Consider the following 17,887-nt stretch of genomic DNA (forward strand, 5'->3'; position numbering starts at 1 on the left):
GCATGCCTCGCGCTGTATTCACTGTCGGAACTACACTTCCCGGCTCTCCAGCGGCAGCCCGTGACACTCCTTGGACCGCCAGCGCAGATCGGGGTTTGTCTCTCTTGCTCGGACCCGGCCCTGGACCCGGCCTCAAAGTCGAACACAGCTCCACCATGGAGGAGGCGGACCGAATACTCATCCATTCCCTGCGCCAGGCCGGCACGTAAGGACACAGCCCCCACGCACCCCGGAATGCCCGTATCTGAGACTCCAAAACTCTGGACTCAGTCACCTGGGAACCTTAAAACAATGGACCTTGACACCCAGGGCTCCAACTTCCAGGACCCTAAGCCCTCCTCCCCTTATATAGACACACACACACACTCTGGCATCAGGGGCCCCCCAAACCCGACACTTGGTAAACCCCAAACTCAAGGACCTAGACACCTTGAGACCTTAAAACATTGGAAACTCAAGACCTGGGACCCTGAAATCTGTGGATCTTTACAGCAATACCCTGGGACCCTGATATCTGGAGATTCTTAGACACCTGTATCCTGAGAACCAGGGAACTTAAACCCCAGGACCCAGGCACTCAGGGACTCCAAAATCCTGGGACTGGATACTTGGGAATCTTCAAACCTGGTTTCCCAACACCTGGGGATTTTGAAACCCCAGACCCTAAAATCTGGAGGTCTTGATACTTGGTAACCCTGACACACAGGGTCCTTGCATTCGAGGGCCCTAAAAACCCAGGATGCCAACATCTAGAGAGCCTGATTTCTGAATTGCTTGAAAATAGGTGGTGTTAATATCCAAGGATCTTGTATTCAGGGACCCTGACATTTGGGACTTCTGAAAACCCTAGCCTCCCAACATCTAGTCTCAAAACCAAAGTAGCTCAGTATCTAGGGGCCCCTGACATGCAGGGAATGCTATATCTGGGGACCCAGAAAACGAGATCATGTCACATGGGCCCCTTGCCTCTGCCAGACCCCAGAAATGTGGTGCTTTTAAGCATAGGGAAATCTGAGATTTTCCTCAGCTCATATCCCTTCCATAGAACGTTCTCCTACACCAAGTTCTTAGGATCTGAGGACTTCCTTTGTTCTTAGTTTTCCAAATGGAAGTCACATTCATCAACACACAGGACCTGTCTGAACCGTGGCCATGGTCCTTACCCCCACCCCAGTACTAAAGTTTCCAGAAGGCAGCACGGTCCAGCCTGATCCCTGTTTCCTGAGTGCTCCCCACATCAAGCCTGCCCCCCTTCTTCAGGGCAGTTCCTCCCGAAGTACAGACCCTGCGAGCCTTCACCACTGAGCTGGTTGTAGAAGCTGTTGTCCGCTGCCTTCGAGTGATCAACCCTGCAGTGGGCTCTGGCCTCAGCCCCCTGCTGCCTATCGCCATGTCCGCCCGTTTCCGCCTGGCCATGAGTCTGGCTCAGGCCTGCATGGTGAGTGCCCTCCTTCTAATACACACAGCCTCTTCCTTCCTCCTTCACCAGTTTACCAAGCTCTTTTGAAACTTTTGCCTTTCCTCTCTGTCACCTCCCCTTGTGGCTTAGTGTTAAGGCCGCTGGCTCTATGGTCAAACTGTCTGAATAGTTCAGACCCTCACTGCACCATTTGCTGTGTGACGCTAACCCTTCTGGGCCTCAGTGTCCTTTCTTATCTGTGAAATCAAGATGATAAAATTAGGGTTGTTACGAACATTAAAGGAATTGATCCAGTTTATGCCTGAGCTGCCCCTGACTGCCACATTTTAAGCTTAGCACCAAGAATTTTTCCCCGATAGTATCCATTTACCAGTTTCAGAAAAGGCCCTACTTGGTTCACATGTTCACTCCTGAATTAACCACGGTGAACCGTGATAGGCTGCTCCTTCAGGATCCCAGGAACTTAGGGTAGGGATGGTTACCCAAAGGAAGATATGCTGGTTAATTAAAACAGTGTCTCTGTACTTCTGCGCTGACACTGCACTCTGTCCTATGACAGCCACATGCATCCTGCTTCTTGTGAGAATAATCCCCAAACTGTCTCTACAGAGATAATGTGCCTTCTGATGAAGCACCCGTGCCTCCCCAGTACAGACCTGTGTCCAGTTGCTAATCCAAGTATTCCCAGTAATGCTATTTCTCCTGGCTCACTAACTCTGTGACTTTGGGTCAGTCTCTTAACTCTTTCACTGCGTTAATTGATTTCAAGTGTTTTTTTTCTCAAAATGTGTCAAAAATCTGCACAAAAAAAGTTGATATTTTGACTATTTTATGCGTTTAGTTACATTGTGAGCTGTTTTGTACATAAATGACACTATTTTTATTTTAAACCTTTGTTATATGGTAATAAGTTTATCATTTTATTGAATTTTAGCAAAAAATACACAAAACATACTAAGTGGCATCAATTAGATTTAAGTATAGATAAATTAGAATCTAATACCATTGATGACATAAAAAATTCATTACAAAATGTTACACAATATGGCATACAAAACATCTTTATTGTTGATAGTGCTAGCCATAGGAAACCATATCCAAATGTGGCAGCAAAAGAGTTCATCTCTTTGGGGCTATTCTTCCTGTGTAAAGTGGGTGTAAGAATTGTACCTACCACATAGTGTTGCCATGAGGATTAAAAGTGAGTGAATATATGAAAAGCTGGATATAATTAGCTTTGTGTAAGTGGTATTACTATTATTGGGTAGACCTGATCTGGCTGCTTGCTTTCCACCAACTTGTGGCTACATAATGAATGTAAATGCGTCCAACATACCCAGTATGTTGTGGCAGAGGGACAATAGAGTAACTATAGTGAACACTTCCACTTCGACCCAGGGAACAGGGTGGTCAGATTACTTGAATTTGGACCTTGCTTGTGCAGTGTCTGTCTCTCAGCAATAGGCTTCAGTGTTCTGCCTATCCCTCACATCTCAGGTTCGCCTAGTTCTCAGGTCCTTCTTGCTGGGGCTTGTGGTGGCCTTAAGAGGCAAGCAGTCTGTCCCCTGGCCCCGGTATGTATTCTCGAGGATGGCACTTGATAAGGGGGAAGATATGTCCTCTTTTTGGCAAGGGACAGTGCATAGTGGGAGATGTGGAGGGGTGGGTGTCAGGCTTCCCCAGTGCTCTGTTCCTTTCTTCTCTCACTGCTGTGTTCCCCTGGATTTGGTGGTGACCTACTTTTGCTCACACTGGATTTAGGGTGGGGCCGAGAGTATGGCTTTTTTAGTGGTCAGGAGGTTCGTGTGATTGGCCCCAGAGCGTCTGTTTGTCCGCAGCCAGCAGAAAGGGTGTCTCTTCACTCAGCTGTGTGCCACCCCTGGAGCCCACTTCCATTCAGCAATGCTGCCTTCTGCTGTCTGTCTCTTCATGTGCCACCACTATTTCTGCCACCAATTTCTGCTACTCAACCACCTCCATATTTTGGTGTCTGTCACTTCACACACCCCAATCCTGGAATGAGTTTCTGTATCAGTCACAACTCTTTGATTGCAGGTGTCGGAAAAACAACCCAAAGTAAAGTAGCTTAAAAGCTAGTGGTTTTCACACTTTTTTGACCGTGACCCTCTGAAATAAATATATCTTATGTCATGACCCAGTGCACACATATGCATATAATAAAGGTTTCTGGGTGGCTGGTTAGCTCAGTTGGTTAGCGCGTGGTGCTAATGACACCAAGGTTGCCAGTTCGATCCCCACATGGGCCACTGTGAGCTGCGCCTTCCACAACTAGATTGAAACAACTACTTGACTTGGAGCTGATGGGTCCTGGAAAAACACATTTAAATAAGTAAAAGTTTGGGGCGGCTGGTTAGCTCAGTTGGTTAGAGAGTGCCAGTTCAGTCCCTGCACAGGCCACTGTGAGCTGCGCCCTCCTTAAAAAAAAAAAAAAGAAAAAGTTTTCTGAATGTGTACTCTGTGCCAGGCACTGTGGTAACATGGTGTTAACTTATTCTCATGACAACTTTCTGAGGTAGGTACTGTTGGTATCCCTTTTTTCACATGAGGAAAGTGAAGCCCAGAGAGGTTAAGTGATTTGCCTGAGGTCACACATTTGGTAAGAGGCAAAATTTAGATATGAATCTAGGAAAGTCTGATTTCAGAATCCATGTAGCTCCAGACCAACAGCAACTCTGGCAGAAAAAGGCTTTCTTTCTGGGCCCATTTCTCAGTTCTCACCCAGAACCCTGAAGGGCCCTTTTATCCCTTATGGCAGCCACGTAGGGAAAGAACTGTCAGCCCTATTTTACAGCTAGGAAATTGAGCTTCTAGGTTTAAATAACCAGTCCAAGGTCTTTTAGCCAGTAAGTAGCACAGGCTGGATTTGAACCCCAATCTTTTTTTTGCTTCAAAGCCTGTAGTGTCTTTTTAAAAAAATTATTTATTGCTTTGACTAGGTTATTTTATCAACCAGGGTCCAATCGAGGCAGAAACCCCAGCTGCAGTTTGAACAGGGATATCTTATTATAAAGAATTGTGAACTAGGTAAAAGGTGGTTAACTACTGAAAGGGTAGAAGAGATCGCCAGGAGTGACAGAAGTAGCACAATACTTTGAGACATCTCACTCACATGCCCAACCATTCACCCCATTACCCCTATTTGTCTGCTATAGGAGAATTACTTTGATTAGTTTCTTGTGTATCTTACCAATGTTTGAATGCAGATATAAGCAAATATGAATATATATTTTAGTAACAATATATTTCTTACACAAAAGAAAGTATATACTTAGTTTCTTAGATTTTTTTTTTTACCTAACAGTATATCCTGGAAACATATTATATCAAACAATAGAGATCTTTATCATTTTTTTCCTTTTTACAGTGGCATAGTAGTTCGTCATGTGTATGTAGCATAGTTTATTCAAGCCCTCTCCTATGATTGCACATTTACAGAGTTTCCAATATTTTGCAAAGAATGCTATAATGAATAATCTTGTACATATATATTTTTGAATTGTTGGAGGCATATCTTCATGATGAACCCATAGAAGTAGTATTGCTAGGTGGAAGGGTAAATGCAGGTGTAGTTTGGTTAGATTTTGCCAGATTGCCCTTACTGGGACTGTTTAATTTTGCTTTCCCACCAGCAGTGTAGGAGAGAGTGCCTGTTTGCCCACAGTTTCGCCCACTGAAGTTTATTGTCAGATTTTTGGATTTTTTTCCCATTCAATAGGTGAGAAATGGTATCTCAGTATAGTTCCCCCCAGCTTTGTACCTTGAAAGAATTTTCAAATTTAAAGAAAAATGAAAATAGAACAGTGAACAGCTGTATACCCTTCTCCTAGCTTCCTACATTGTAACATTTTGCTCCATTTTTTTCTCTCTATAGGTACACTTATATACACACATACATATACACACTTTTTGTGCCGAACCATTTAGAATAGCAGACCTCATGACATTTCATACCTGAAACGCTGAGAGTCCCTTTCCTAGCAAAAAGACGTTCTTCAGTGTAACCACAATACCATGAACACACCCAGGACATTTAATAGTATCTAAGGTCTAGTAGTGGTCAGATTTCCCCAGTTGTTACAAAAGTATCATTTCTAGTTGTTTTTTTAACTCCAGAGTCTAACCAAGGGTCACGTTTTATTTCATTGTTACATTTCTAATCTTAAATATTGAAGAGTCCTACTTTGCCTTTGTTTCTTTTGTGATGACAGATGTTTTTGAAGCGTGCAGGCTGGTTGTTTGGAGGAATGCCCCACAGCCTGGATTGCTCTGAGTGTTTTCTCATGAGTAGATTCAGGGAACACTGCCCTTGAGATAATATCTCCCTCCCAGTGTGCACCCCAGGAGATGGTAGCATCAGGTTGTCCCCGGATGCTTGATGCTTGCGTGAAGTCTCTCAGTGTGCCTTCGATTCACATCTCTTGTATAAGCCAGGTTGGACATATTCCTATATGTTTAAGGGCTGTTTTCATTCCTTTGTTGGTAAACTGTCTGTGCCTGTCTTTTGCCTATGTTTCTGTTGTATTGCTAGTCTTTTTTGCTTGTTTAGTTTTAGGCACTGTTTATATACTGGGTAGATTTACTCTTTGTCTATAATAGGAGTTCCAAATTTTTTTTCCTAGCTTGTCATTACTCGTTTGACTTGGCTTGTTATATTTTTCCTTTAACATTTTTATTTCTTTTCATGTGTTCAGAAATACCCATCTTCTATTTTATGGTCCCTGGATTTTGAGCCACAGTTAGAAAGGCCAGAGCTTTAATCTTATTTCTTGCTTTCTGTAACACTGACCAGAATCGCTCTGTGGCTCCCAGAGAGGCCTCGGGGCCTTGGGGAGCCAAGGGGAGGTGCGGAGGGTAGTGGTTGGTGAGAGAGTGGGAGCATCTGGGGTCTAGACTCAGGGCTCCCAGGGCAGGAGGAGCCTGCCTGGCTGGCTGATAGGGGCCCCCTCCCCGACTCCTAGGACCTGGGCTATCCTTTGGAGCTTGGTTATCAGAACTTCCTCTACCCCAGTGAGCCTGACCTCCGGGACCTGCTTCTCTTCTTGGCTGAGCGTCTGCCCACCGATGCTTCTGACGATGCAGACCAGCCCGCAGGTATGCGGTGGGGCGCCTGGGGTATGGTAAGAGTCAGGGAAGAGGGTAGTGTTCCTGGGTATTATAGGAGCTGAGAGAGGTGGGGGTGGTAAAAAGGTTGACAGACGGGGCGTGGGGGGGTATATGTCTTCCTGGGAGCTAGGTGAGAAGACTGGGGCTGGGAGAGGGGATGCAGGGCAGGGGCAAGGGGCCGGGGCTCGGGCTGACCCGGCTGGTGAGCTGGTGCTAGGAGGGGCCTCTCTGCCTCAACTCCCCTCAACTCCTGCGCTGTTCCCCCTCATCCACTCCCCTCTAACCCCACTGGCCTACTTGATGCACCTCACACACACCAGGTGTGTTGTAGTCTCAGGGCCTTTATATTTGCTGGATTATTCTTCCCTCAGATAGCCTCTTGATTTCTGATCACATGTCACCTCAGGGAGCCCTTCTTCCAACGCCTCATTTAAAGTGACATCCTCCTCTCAACAGTCCTTATCGTCCTTTCCTTTCATAATCACCGTCTGACAGTTTTTTGTGTGGTCCTTATGACCTTAGTCATTATCTTCTCTACCGGCCTGCACCCCAGGAGAGCAGGATCTTTATCAGTTTGTTCACTGAGATATCCTGAGAGTCTAGAGTGGTGACTGGTACACAGTCAGTGCTCAGTGTTTGTTGAATGACTAAGTGTGAGTTTGATAGCTAGATAGATATGTATCTTGGGGATGGAGGAGGCTGTTTCCCCATGGTATGTATTTTTTGAGTTGTGGTATTGTCACTTGATTGACACTCCCTCCCCACTCCCCGTAGGTGACTCAGCTATCCTTCTCCGGGCCATTGGGAGCCAAATCCGGGACCAGCTGGCCCTTCCCTGGGTTCCACCCCTCCTTCGAACTCCCAAGCTGCAGCACCTCCAGGTGAGTCCCCCCAACTTATGTTGATCTTGCCTTCTTTGTCCCCATCTGGGTGCTCAGGTTTTTGTCTCCCTTCCATCAGTGTCCCCCATTCCAGTTCCTCCTAGAGGCTCTGATTCTGTTCTCCTACCAGGGCACAGCACCCCAGAAGCCTTTCCATGCCAGCAGGCTGGTCATGCCTGAATTGAGTTCCAGAGGAGGTGAGTATGGGCTTTTGGGGAGGTGCTGGAGAGAAGGGGAGAGGTGGGCCTGACTGTGGGGCAAGGCGGGAGGGCTGGCTGACTCTGTTCCTGCTTCCAGAGCCCCGAGAGTTCCAGGCGAGTCCTTCTTTACTACCAGCTCCCACCCAGGTGTGCCAGCCTGCTGGGAGGGTGGCGTCGCTCCTCGAATGCCATGCTCTCCAGCTCTGCCAGCACATGGGTCGGGACCACCCCAGGGACAAAGACTGGGCCCACAGGGCGTCCCGCCTGCCCACCCAGGTACCCGACAATGCTTGGCTTTCTGCTGTCGAGGATGCTGTTCCCTGCTGCTCCCATTTGTGTTTCCCATTGGTCCTCTGCCCTCTCTTTTCCCCACTTTGTCCCTCTCTTCCGTCACCTCCCCTCTGTGTGCACCTACTCGGCTCCCCACCTGCAAGAACGTTGGAGTCAGAAAGGCTGTGGATCCTCACTCAGAGTCTCAATTTCCTGTTCTAACACATGGATGGTGATAGTGCTTTGCATTTGACTGAAAAATGTGCGTGAGATTCCAAGCAATCAGAGCAGTCAGGATGTGCTTCCATACTCCCTGTTTCTACTACCTTCGTCCCACCCCTGCAGCTCTCACACTTCTTCTGTCTCTGCCATTGTCAGCCATGCTCATTTCTTCTGTTTCAAGATCTCTACACTATCTCTGCTGGTCACTGTCTTTCTCATTCCGTGGTTTTGCCCCTCTTTCTCGCCCCTCTGTCTCCTCATTTCTGTGTTGTGTCTCTCTCACTCTGTCCACCTCTGCGACTGTCTCTTTCTGTCTCCCCCCACCTCTCCCACTGCCATGTGTTCTGTCTTTATCATTATCTCTTTTTGAAACTTACAGAAATTTTCAAACCCAGGAGTAGAGAGACTATTCTAATGAATCCTGTGTACCTGTCTCTGTCATCCACCTTGAACTAGAAGCATTTTGCCAATTTTTCTTCATCTATTCTCCCTCAGCTTTTTTTTCTGTATTATTTTAAAGCAAAGCCCAGACTTCATGTCATTTCAACTCTAAATACTTAAGCATATGTCTCTTAACTCATAAGGGCATTCTTTTGTTAATGTAGCCCTGGGTCATTTTCACACCTAGCAAAATTAAGAATGATTTCTTTTTAAAAAATATATATATATATTTTTTGAATTTTATTGGAGAAGGGGAATAGGACTTTATTGGGGAACAGTGTGTACTTCTAGGCCTTTTTTCCAAGTCAAGTTGTTGTCCTTTAAGTCTTAGTTGTGGAGGGCAGCAGCTCAGCTCCAGGTCCAGTTGCCGTTGCTAGTTGTAGGGGGCACGGCCCACCATCCCTTGCGGGAGTCGGACCGGCAACCTTGTGGTTGAGAGGACGCATTCCAACCAACTGAGCCATCTGGAAGCTCAGCGGCAGCACAGCTCAAGGTGCCGTGTTCAATTTTAGTTGCAGGGGGCGCTGCCCACCATCCCTTGTGGGAGTCGAGGAATAGAACTGGCAACCTTGTGGTTGAGAGCCCGCGCTCCAACCAACTGAGCCATCCGTGAGGCAGCTCAGCTCAAGGTGCCGTGTTCAATTTTAGTTGCAGGGGGCGCTGCCCACCATCCCTTGTGGGAGTCGAGGAATAGAACTGGCAACCTTGTGGTTGAGAGCCCGCGCTCCAACCAACTGAGCCATCCGTGAGGCAGCTCAGCTCAAGGTGCCGTGTTCAATCTTAGTTGCAGGGGGCAGAGCCCACCATCCCTTGCAGGATTCGAGGAATTGAACTGGCAACCTTGTGGTTGAGAGCCCACTGGCCCATGTGGGAATCGAACTGGCAGCCTTCGGAGTTAGGAGCATGGAGCTCCAACCGCCTGAGCCACCGGGCCGGCCCAAGAACGATTTCTTAATACTGTTCATAATCAGATCTCCTCATTTGTCTCAAAACTGCCTCTGTTGTTGTTGTTGTTCTTTGTCTCTTACCCCTTTCCCTCCTTTCCCCTCCCCCTTCTCCTCCTCCCCCTTCGTCCTTCTCCTTTCTTCTTTTTCTCCTCCTCCTCCTCCTCCCTCCCCCCTTCCCCCTCCCTCTCCCTCTCCCTCTCTCTCTTCCACTCCCTGCCTCCACCTTCTTCTCTGCCCAGCACCTCTGACTCTGTCTCTGCTCTGTCCCCACATATCCTTTCCATGTCATTCTCTGATTTGGGGGTTGCAGGCCTGCTTCTCTACCTTCTCGCATTCTCTTCCAGTGTGAGGAGTGAGTAGGTGGGGAGAAGTGTGTCTGTGAGGAAGAGGAGACCCTCTCCTTGGGAAGCTCCCAGACCTGTTGGACAGGAGAGCGGGTCTGGGGACCCCTTGATAGAAGAGGCTGGAGGGTGGGTGTGACTTGTCGGTAGCACATTGCCAGGTGGCTCCCTGGAGGAGGCAAGGCATTGGGTGCCCGGTAGGCCTCTACACTCTCCCATTTGTCCCACCCTCTGTTTCCAGGAGGATACCCGGGCTCAGCGGCAGCGGCTGCAAAAGCACCTGGCTGAGCATCTGCGCCAGACCTGGGGCCGGCTGGGGCCACCCCCACAAGTCCGAGACCTGGGAGAGCTGCTTCAGGCCTGGGGTGCTGGGGCCAGGACTGCTACTCCCAAGGGCTCCCGCTTCACGCATTCAGAAAAGTTCACCTTCCATCTGGTGGGTGGGCCTGAGTGAACATGGGGCATGCTGGCCCGGAGGGTTGCTTTATATAAAAGCACCACACTTTATCCACACAGGTGCCTGTGTTCCCACCAGGCATATCCTCTCCCCACTTGGGGCGGGTACACAGAGGGGGTCCGCTGGCTTCTCAGGGACTTCAGTGGAGAAAGGGAGGAGGGGTGGGAACCATGTAAAGGTAAAGGGGTGCTCTTTGTGCAAACGCCAGCCTTCCCCAGGAAGTTTCCTCTGGACGTAACTTCTCTCCTTGGATGGTCACCCAGAGGGGCCCTCATTTGTCATGGGCATTTGGGGTGTCCGAGATGGGGCAGGTGAGCAGGAGCTGTGTCAGGGTCAGGGAGATTTCTTTATGAGCAAACACTCTAGTCTGAGGTCACAGAGAATGCCTTGATCCTCATACAGTCACCGTCTGACAGCTGTCAGCAGTTGAGTGGGCATGGGTACGATGCTGGGAGGGTGCTTGTGGGGGGTGTTGAGGCTGGGCTGTGAGGGACAAGGCCTTCCCCCTAAGCCAGGATGCTCCCTTCTGACTCCCTAGGAGCCTGAGGCCCAGGCAGCCCAGGTGTCAGATGTGCTGGCCACCTCCGGTCGGCCTGAACAGGTGAGTGGGGGTGTCTTGGGCCCTTGCCTGTCTAGTGGGCCTGACTCCCCCACCCTGACTGGCGTGTTCCTCCCAGGACACACGGGCAGCTCAGGAGCAGGAGCTGGAGGCCCTTCAGGAGCAGCTGGAGGGAATGAACCGCAACATTGAAGAGGTTGAAGCCAACATGAAGACACTGGGAATCGGCCTCGTACAGGTAGGGGTGGGGGAGGGGCGATGGCCTGGGGGCACATCACAAGTCGAGCCTAGAAGGCTTAGGGGGACTTGAGGGGGCCAAGTTGTACTCCATAGAGGTCTGCAGATGTCAGAAGGGTCCATGGGGGCCTTTGGGTGGATGTGTGGGTTCAGGAGAATCAGTGGGGGTGAAAGGGGGATGTAGGGTTGGGGGGCTTGGTGGACCTGTAGGGGTGAGAGGTGTCTGTGGGCATCAGTCTGGCCTTGTGGGTGTCTGTGAGAATCAGGTGGTGTGTGAGTGTCTCTGGGCATCTGTGGGGCATGATGGGATTGCACAGGGAGGAGCATGTGGGGCTCGTTACGGATCCTGAGGGTCAGTGTGGAGGTAGAGGGGTCAGAGGGGCCTGTGGGTGCCCGTCACTGCTTATAGGTCTCTGTCATGATCAGAAGGGGGTCAAGAAGCAGATAGGGGCTAGAGAGGTATGTTGCCATCTGTGGGGGCTTGGGTTAGGCCAGGGCTTTTCAGGCTCAGTGGGGCTGGGGGACTGTTGTGTGTGGCCGAGCTCCCCCGCTGACTGGGAGTGGGGGTCCTGGGGTGCCAGGTGGAGACCGAGTGTCGGCAGAGTGAGCTCAGCACAGCAGAGCGGGAGCAGGCCCTGCGCCTGAAGAGCCGGGCGGTGGAGCTGTTGCCGGATGGGGCTGCCAACCTCGCCAGGCTGCAGGTGGGGCTGGTGCTGGGGCTTGGCGGGGAGGGTTGGAGGTGGAAGGGCCCAGCCTGTGTGACATGTCCCCTTCTATCACCACCCCCAGCTCGTAGTAGAGAGTAGTGCCCAGCGGGTTATCCACTTGGCGGGCCAGTGGGAAAAGCACCGGGTCCCGCTCCTTGCTGAATACCGCCACCTCCGAAAGCTCCAGGATTGCAGAGAGGTAGGTGGTAGGGTCCTGGGCCATGGGTGGGGCAGGTTGGGTCCCTCCCTTGGAGCCATCCTGGTGCTCTGCTCACTGCCCTCTCCCCATGGGGTCCTGGCAGCTGGAATCTTCTCGACGGCTGGCAGAGATCCAGGAGCTGCACCAAAGTGTTCGGGCAGCTGCTGAGGAGGCCCGCAGGAAGGAGGAGATCTATAAGCAGCTGGTAAGGCCCATGCCAGGGCACCGGGTGGCTCAGAGTGGGTGGGGTGTGGGTCCTGGGGGAGTGTGTGCTGTGTCCCTGCCTAGGTGTCCGAGCTGGAGACCCTGCCCAGAGACGTATCCCGGCTGGCCTATACCCAGCGCATCCTGGAGATTGTGGGCAACATCCGGAAGCAGAAGGAAGAGATCACTAAGGTACGCCACCGTGGCCAGGGGGCAGACATGCCCAAAGGGCTGATGTGTGCAGCGTGGCCATATAGGGACCTTCCACCCCGAGAGGCAGAGCCACACCCTGACCTAGAACAGTCCCCCACAGTCTACTCCGCCCACCTGACGCAGTGACACAGGCCCTGTTTGGATGCGAATGCAGGCACGTGAGTGCCCTCAGCTGGCTGGCTGCCCCACCCGCAACATGGGCTCATGGCCACCCTGTTCTTTGCCAGATCTTGTCGGACACAAAGGAGCTTCAGAAGGAAATCAACTCCCTGTCTGGGAAGCTGGACCGGACGTTTGCGGTGACTGATGAGCTTGTGTTCAAGGTATGGGGCAGGCTGGGCCAGGTGGAGGGCTGGTGTGGGGCTGGGCTGCTGCCGGCCCCTCTGCTCACCGGCTGGCTTAGAGCTGGGCCCTTTGTGCATCTCGTAGTTACACCGATGCTCAGGCCTGGCTTTGCTCTGTGCAGGATGACGTTCTAGGGGTGGGAGAGGGTGGCCTTGTGGGGTGGTATGTAGGGGTTAGGGTGGGGGCAGCCCACTGATACCTTGGAGGTCCTTTCTGTATTGTCAGGATGCCAAGAAGGACGATGCTGTTCGGAAGGCCTACAAATATCTAGCTGCCTTGCACGAGGTGAGGGGAGAAGCACGCCTTAGGGGGCTGGCTGGGGAGCGGCTGGGTTGGCTTGCAAGCCTTCTGTTCTTGTCCCCAGAACTGCAGCCAACTTATCCAGACCATTGAGGACACAGGCACTATCATGCGTGAGGTTCGAGACCTTGAGGAGCAGGTGAGGCCTGGGGGTGGCAGAGGAAACCAAGGCAGGCCAAGGGACAGCCCCTCAGTTTGTGCCAAGACAGGCTATGGAACCTGGCACAGCTTATGTCTCTGCTCTGCCCCTTATCCATGCACGTGACCTGGGCCAGGCCAGGGGTCTACTTTGAGCCTCACCTTCTGCCCTGAGTGTCCACACGCCTGCCTCCTGGGGCTGTTGGCATAAGCTTCAGCTAGCGTATGTGGTGGGTAATCCTGCCACTTAGCAAATGATGCTTTAGGTGCACCGACGACTCGAGCAAAAGTCTGGCAGTGGGACAGAGTAGGCTGTTGTTGGGGGGGTTGGGAGGACCCTGGGAAGGGCCCTGAGTGGCTGTAAGTGGGTGGCGAGCAGGAGCTGGGAAAGGGGTCCTGTGTGCTGAAGGGATGCGACTCACATTCCCTAGATCGAGACGGAGATGGGAAAGAAGACCCTCAGCAACCTGGAGAAGATCCGCGAGGATTATCGGGCCCTTCGCCAGGAGAACGCTGGCCTCCTGGGGCGGGTCCGTGAGGCCTGAGGGGGGCCCCAGCAGAGGTCTCCCTGACTCTGGCCTTCAGCAGGGATTTGGAGTGTTGGAGGCAATGGCCAAGCGCTGGACCTAGCCATTCCCTGTGTTTGCCGTCCAGTCCCTCCTGCTGTGGTGACCCCTGCCCACCTGACCCCAACCCTCTTCTGGGTGAACGTCCAGAGTGTGGAAGCATGGCTGCGGTTTATTGGAGAGGGCATTGGGGGGTTGGGCCTTGGATCCCAAATAAATGAGGAGTTCTGTCTCTCGTTTAAGCTGAGGCATGGAGGCATGGATGGGGGCACAGGGTTCAGGGTGGGGCACGGGGTGGGTGGCAGGTGAGACACAGGGTAAGTTTTGGTGAGTCAGTATGTGTGGCCGTGCATGTCTGCGTGGGACTCAGGAGACACACTGGGGTGCTGTATGGATGTGTGTGTATGTGTGCGTGGTAAGCAGGTTGAGTTCTAATGGACTGTGTGACCAAGTATACGTGACAGGACCTGTATGAGACCGTGTGTGACCAGTATGTATCTCTGTAGCTTTCTGGGATGTGAGACCCTGAAGGCACTAAGGCTGCTTCTGTGTGAATGTCTGGGCATACCCCATGTGACACTGACCTGGGGCCCGGAGGCTGGCTTTGGGTATGTGCTTTGGGGTATGTGGTTGACATGTCCACTCAGGCGTGATTGTCTAGGTGACTGTGAAGATTTGAGGTGGTCTGAGTGTACTGAGATAGGCTCTTTGTATTTGGGGGTTTGTTTAGAGTCCAAGGGACAGGATCATGACCGTCTGCATGTCTTTTCCAGCCCGAGGTTGTCTGTGAATGACTGATGTAGGCTGTGTGTGTGGTTGATTGTGAAGGCTCAGTTTGCCTGGAGAGCCCATCACAGGGGGCTGGGGTGGGGGCACAGGGCTGGGGCCCCTCTGAGCAGCCTTGGTAGAGAGCATATGATCCAGGGGGGAGCAGTGCCCCTGGCAGGCAAGACAGTGCACACCTCACTTCTTGGTCCCTGTGGGAATGTCCAGGGCTTGTGACCCCTGCCCCCGGCCATTTCTGCCTCACATTTTGGCCCCTGTCCTCCCTCCTTTCCTTGGTTTTGAGGTCAGGGGCCAGCTATAGGATTGGAACACCTGCTGGGCCTCTGGCTCCTCTTCTTGCGGAACTCAAACTCATCCACGGTCCACACAGCTCCCTTCTCGCTCTCCACCCGCACGAAGCACTTGTGTAGGCTCAGGTTGTGGCGGATGGCATTCTGTGGAAGGAGGACCAGCCAGCCAGGCCGGGGTGAGGGAGGGGGCGAGCGGTCATCCTCTGAGGTCAGCCATCCCCACCAAAAACCAGTGCCCTGCCCTTTCCCATCATGTTTGCAAGCCCAGCCCCAGGCCCGCCCAGTAGCATTTGAGGCCACCCCAGCCACCGCCACCTCCAGAGGTACTCACCTTCCAGGTGGCAGGATGGTTTCTAAAGAAGGCAAACATGCGTGTGAACCAGTGATAGATCTCATTAAGTGTCCGCTGCTTCTCTGGAGCCTCCAGGATGGCCTGGAAGTTAGGGGGTGTGGGGATAAGGGGAGCCGCTCCCCCAAAGTTGGGCTGAGAGGGGTAGTAGCCCTGGGTCATCTGACATGGGGTACAATTGTGGGGGTGAGGGGAGGGAGGGAGGGAGATGTGTGAAGTGATAGATCAGAGACAGGATTAGAAGTGGGATGAGGGTGAGCCGGGATGGGGTTAGGTAAAGGATCAGGGCTGAGGATGGAGTGGGGTCCAGTGCAGGGTTAGGGCTGGAGTTAGGTTAAAGGTAGGGGTTCTCTGTAGGGGTGAAGTCTCAGAGTTTGGAAGGTTAAAGGCCAGGAGTGGGGTCCAGTTAAGGATTTGGAAGGGGTAAAGGGCCAGCCAGAGCTAAAGGTCAGGGAAGGGGTGGGTCAAGGCTCAGGCTGGGGATGGACTGGGAGGATTCAAGGGGCGTGGGACAGGATGACGTGTGGCATTAGGTCAGGAGTCAGAGGTGGGCCTAGTTATCTAGTTATTTCATGGGTCAGGAATGTGGTTAGGTTCAGAGTCAAGAATGACATTAGTTGTGAAGGTGAAGTGAGTTGTGTATTGCCGTTAAGGGGCAGGGCTGGGGTGAGCTGTGCAGGGAGCTGAAGGTCAGGGAACTCAGTCTGTACAGATTTAGGAATGGGATGCAGTCGGATTTAGGAATGGGATGCAGTCGGGGCTGTGACTACAGCGGCAGTGAAGTTCTGGCTCAGGATGGGGCCAGGGAGGCGACTGTGCTATTGCGTAGGGGTTAGGTTCAGGTTCAGGTTCGGTGTGAGGTGTGGGTCTAGGATGAGGGTCCGGGTGGGCTCTTGTGAAGGTTCTGGGAAGGCAGTAGGGAGATTCTGATGAAGGGGTTGGGATGGGTTGAGGTTAAGGGTCAGATAGGTGTTACAAGGAAGGGGTTAGGGACGGGGTCCAGAGGGGAAGCGTTTACATACTGGGGTACGTTGGTGCTGGGGAAGGAGGGTAATACCTGGCGAGGGTTTAAGGCAAGGAAGGGGCAGAGATCAGGTTAGTTTTTGGGTGATTTTATAGGTCCAGAAGGGGATTAGGTATGGGGTTGAACTGGACATGAGGAAAGGGGTGGGTTTAGGGCCCGAATTTGGCTTGCTCTGGCCTGGATGGTGGTTTAGGTTTGGGTTTTGGGGCAGATCTGGGGTGAAGCCAACGTGGGGGATCCCATCTGAGGCATGGGTTTCTTCCTGTAGGAGCCTGCCCTGCGGGTGCTCAGAGGGCAGTCAGGCGTTTGGGAGGCAGGTCCCCACCCCCCGCTTCTCTTCCTTCTCCTTGGCCTCAGCTGCCCAGCTTACCCAGCGGATGAGGGTGGCATAGGTGAAAGGGGGTCGCATGTTGTGGAACTTGAAGTAGTCCATGTTGTGGAAGAACTCTGTGGGGGGGGGAGGAGTCAGGCCCCATCTGGAACTCCTCACTCCCTCTCTCACCCTCCACGCTCCATGGAAACAATGACTATTTGCTGAGCACTTGGTATAACTTGCATCAGTTACTCTTTGCACCACTCCCACCAAAATAAGGCTTATTTCCCCCTGAGGTTTACAAGAAGGGAAATGAGCTTGGGCTAATCACCCCACTTTCCCTTGGGGATAGTCTCTGGGAGTCACATAGCTAGTTCCATCCCTTCTGATAACCAAATAGAATAGAAACCCTCATCCCCAGCACAGTGAGTGAGCCCCAACCCGCAAAGACAGCACTACACATCTGAGACCACAATGGGGTGTTGCAGGCCATTGAAACCCTGAGAGGAAGCTTTTGCATGCAGATGTGTTTTCCCAAAGGCTGGTGGCGGTGGCGGTGGAGGGAAGAGCAGCGTGGAGCTCCTTCCCACCCCCACATTCCGTGCTAGTCTGGGGATTAGGGGCTGGGGGGGGGGCACCATGTAGGGCACAGACCATCCTTACCTGGGAACGTGCTGTGTCCATGGCTGCCCCAGAGGTGCCTCCGCACAGCAAACAGGCCATCGGGGCCCTCCTGGGGGCCAGACCAGGCTGGGACAGTGGTGCCTGGGGTGCCAGAGGCTACAATGCAGCAGGAGCCTTTGTCGGATGACACCTGGGGGAGGAGGGAGAGGCTGGTGACACAGAGGCTGAAACTTTCCACTTTAATTTTAAATAAGTGTTTTTAAAAGCAAGGGCAGCCTCTTCTCAACTCCAGTCCGATGTGGACTCCCACAAAGTCGCACGAGCCACATTGATCAGAGTGTAGGGTGAACACTAGTGTGTAGGGCACCGATGCCAGGGCTGCGAGCTGGGCTTGAATCAGGCTCCTGTGGTACCCAAGCGTGACTTGGGAAAGTCCTGTCAGCCTCCCCGGCCTCAGTTTTCCTCATCTGTGGATTAGGGATGCCATCGTGAGAATTGAAGAAGTTCATACCACCTCTTGGGTGTGTGATCTGTACAGCTGCACAAGCCCCTGCACTTTGTTGAATGCTCCGTGGTGGTCATCTTGAAATGTGAGCCCTGCATTTGCATTTTGCCACGGGCCTGGCGAGTTCTATAGCCAGTCCTGCCAGCCACACGTGGTCTGTGTTCAGTAAGTGTCTAGCTATTTGCTGTTGCTTTACAAAATGTTTCAAGAGCTTAGGGTCAGAGG

At 52.1% G+C, this 17,887-nt stretch overlaps 2 protein-coding genes across 10 annotated transcripts in view; one reads left to right on the forward strand and one right to left on the reverse strand.

Moving 5' to 3' along the window:
• Positions 1 to 14,018, forward strand: CCDC22 (CCC complex scaffolding subunit CCDC22). Its single transcript, XM_019714328.2, has 17 exons — positions 1 to 205; positions 1,261 to 1,438; positions 6,400 to 6,532; positions 7,319 to 7,425; positions 7,556 to 7,622; positions 7,723 to 7,901; positions 10,088 to 10,282; positions 10,842 to 10,904; positions 10,981 to 11,100; positions 11,681 to 11,800; positions 11,889 to 12,005; positions 12,109 to 12,210; positions 12,294 to 12,401; positions 12,650 to 12,745; positions 12,993 to 13,052; positions 13,132 to 13,206; positions 13,637 to 14,018. Exons 1-17 carry the CDS (start codon positions 3 to 5, stop codon positions 13,748 to 13,750), a joined length of 2,037 nt encoding a protein of 678 aa, XP_019569887.2. The 5' UTR covers positions 1 to 2; the 3' UTR covers positions 13,751 to 14,018.
• FOXP3 (forkhead box P3) overlaps positions 13,924 to 17,887 on the reverse strand; it is an 18,738-nt gene continuing 14,774 nt past the window's right edge. For all 9 annotated transcript variants that reach the window (XM_074324228.1, XM_074324227.1, XM_019714331.2 and 6 more), the window contains 4 exons: positions 17,197 to 17,347; positions 16,591 to 16,667; positions 15,179 to 15,280; positions 13,924 to 14,991 (listed from right to left, as the gene is read on the reverse strand). In XM_074324228.1, the coding sequence (XP_074180329.1) occupies positions 14,842 to 14,991; positions 15,179 to 15,280; positions 16,591 to 16,667; positions 17,197 to 17,347 (480 nt within the window). In that variant the 3' untranslated portion in view covers positions 13,924 to 14,841. The remainder of the gene's footprint in view (positions 14,992 to 15,178; positions 15,281 to 16,590; positions 16,668 to 17,196; positions 17,348 to 17,887) is intronic.

This window comes from Rhinolophus sinicus, chromosome X (assembly GCF_036562045.2).
Source record: "Rhinolophus sinicus isolate RSC01 chromosome X, ASM3656204v1, whole genome shotgun sequence".
Taxonomy (NCBI): domain Eukaryota; kingdom Metazoa; phylum Chordata; class Mammalia; order Chiroptera; family Rhinolophidae; genus Rhinolophus; species Rhinolophus sinicus.

What these genes read in the sequence shown, in the direction of transcription:
- CCDC22 (XM_019714328.2), top strand. Translation starts at nt 3, where the DNA reads ATGCCTCGCGCTGTATTCACTGTCGGAACTACACTTCCCGGCTCTCCA. An exon ending in TGAATTGAGTTCCAGAGGAG is followed by an intron (nt 7,623 to 7,722) that starts GTGAGTATGGGC and finishes TCCTGCTTCCAG; the next exon opens with AGCCCCGAGAGTTCCAGGCG. An exon ending in AAAAGTTCACCTTCCATCTG is followed by an intron (nt 10,283 to 10,841) that starts GTGGGTGGGCCT and finishes CTGACTCCCTAG; the next exon opens with GAGCCTGAGGCCCAGGCAGC.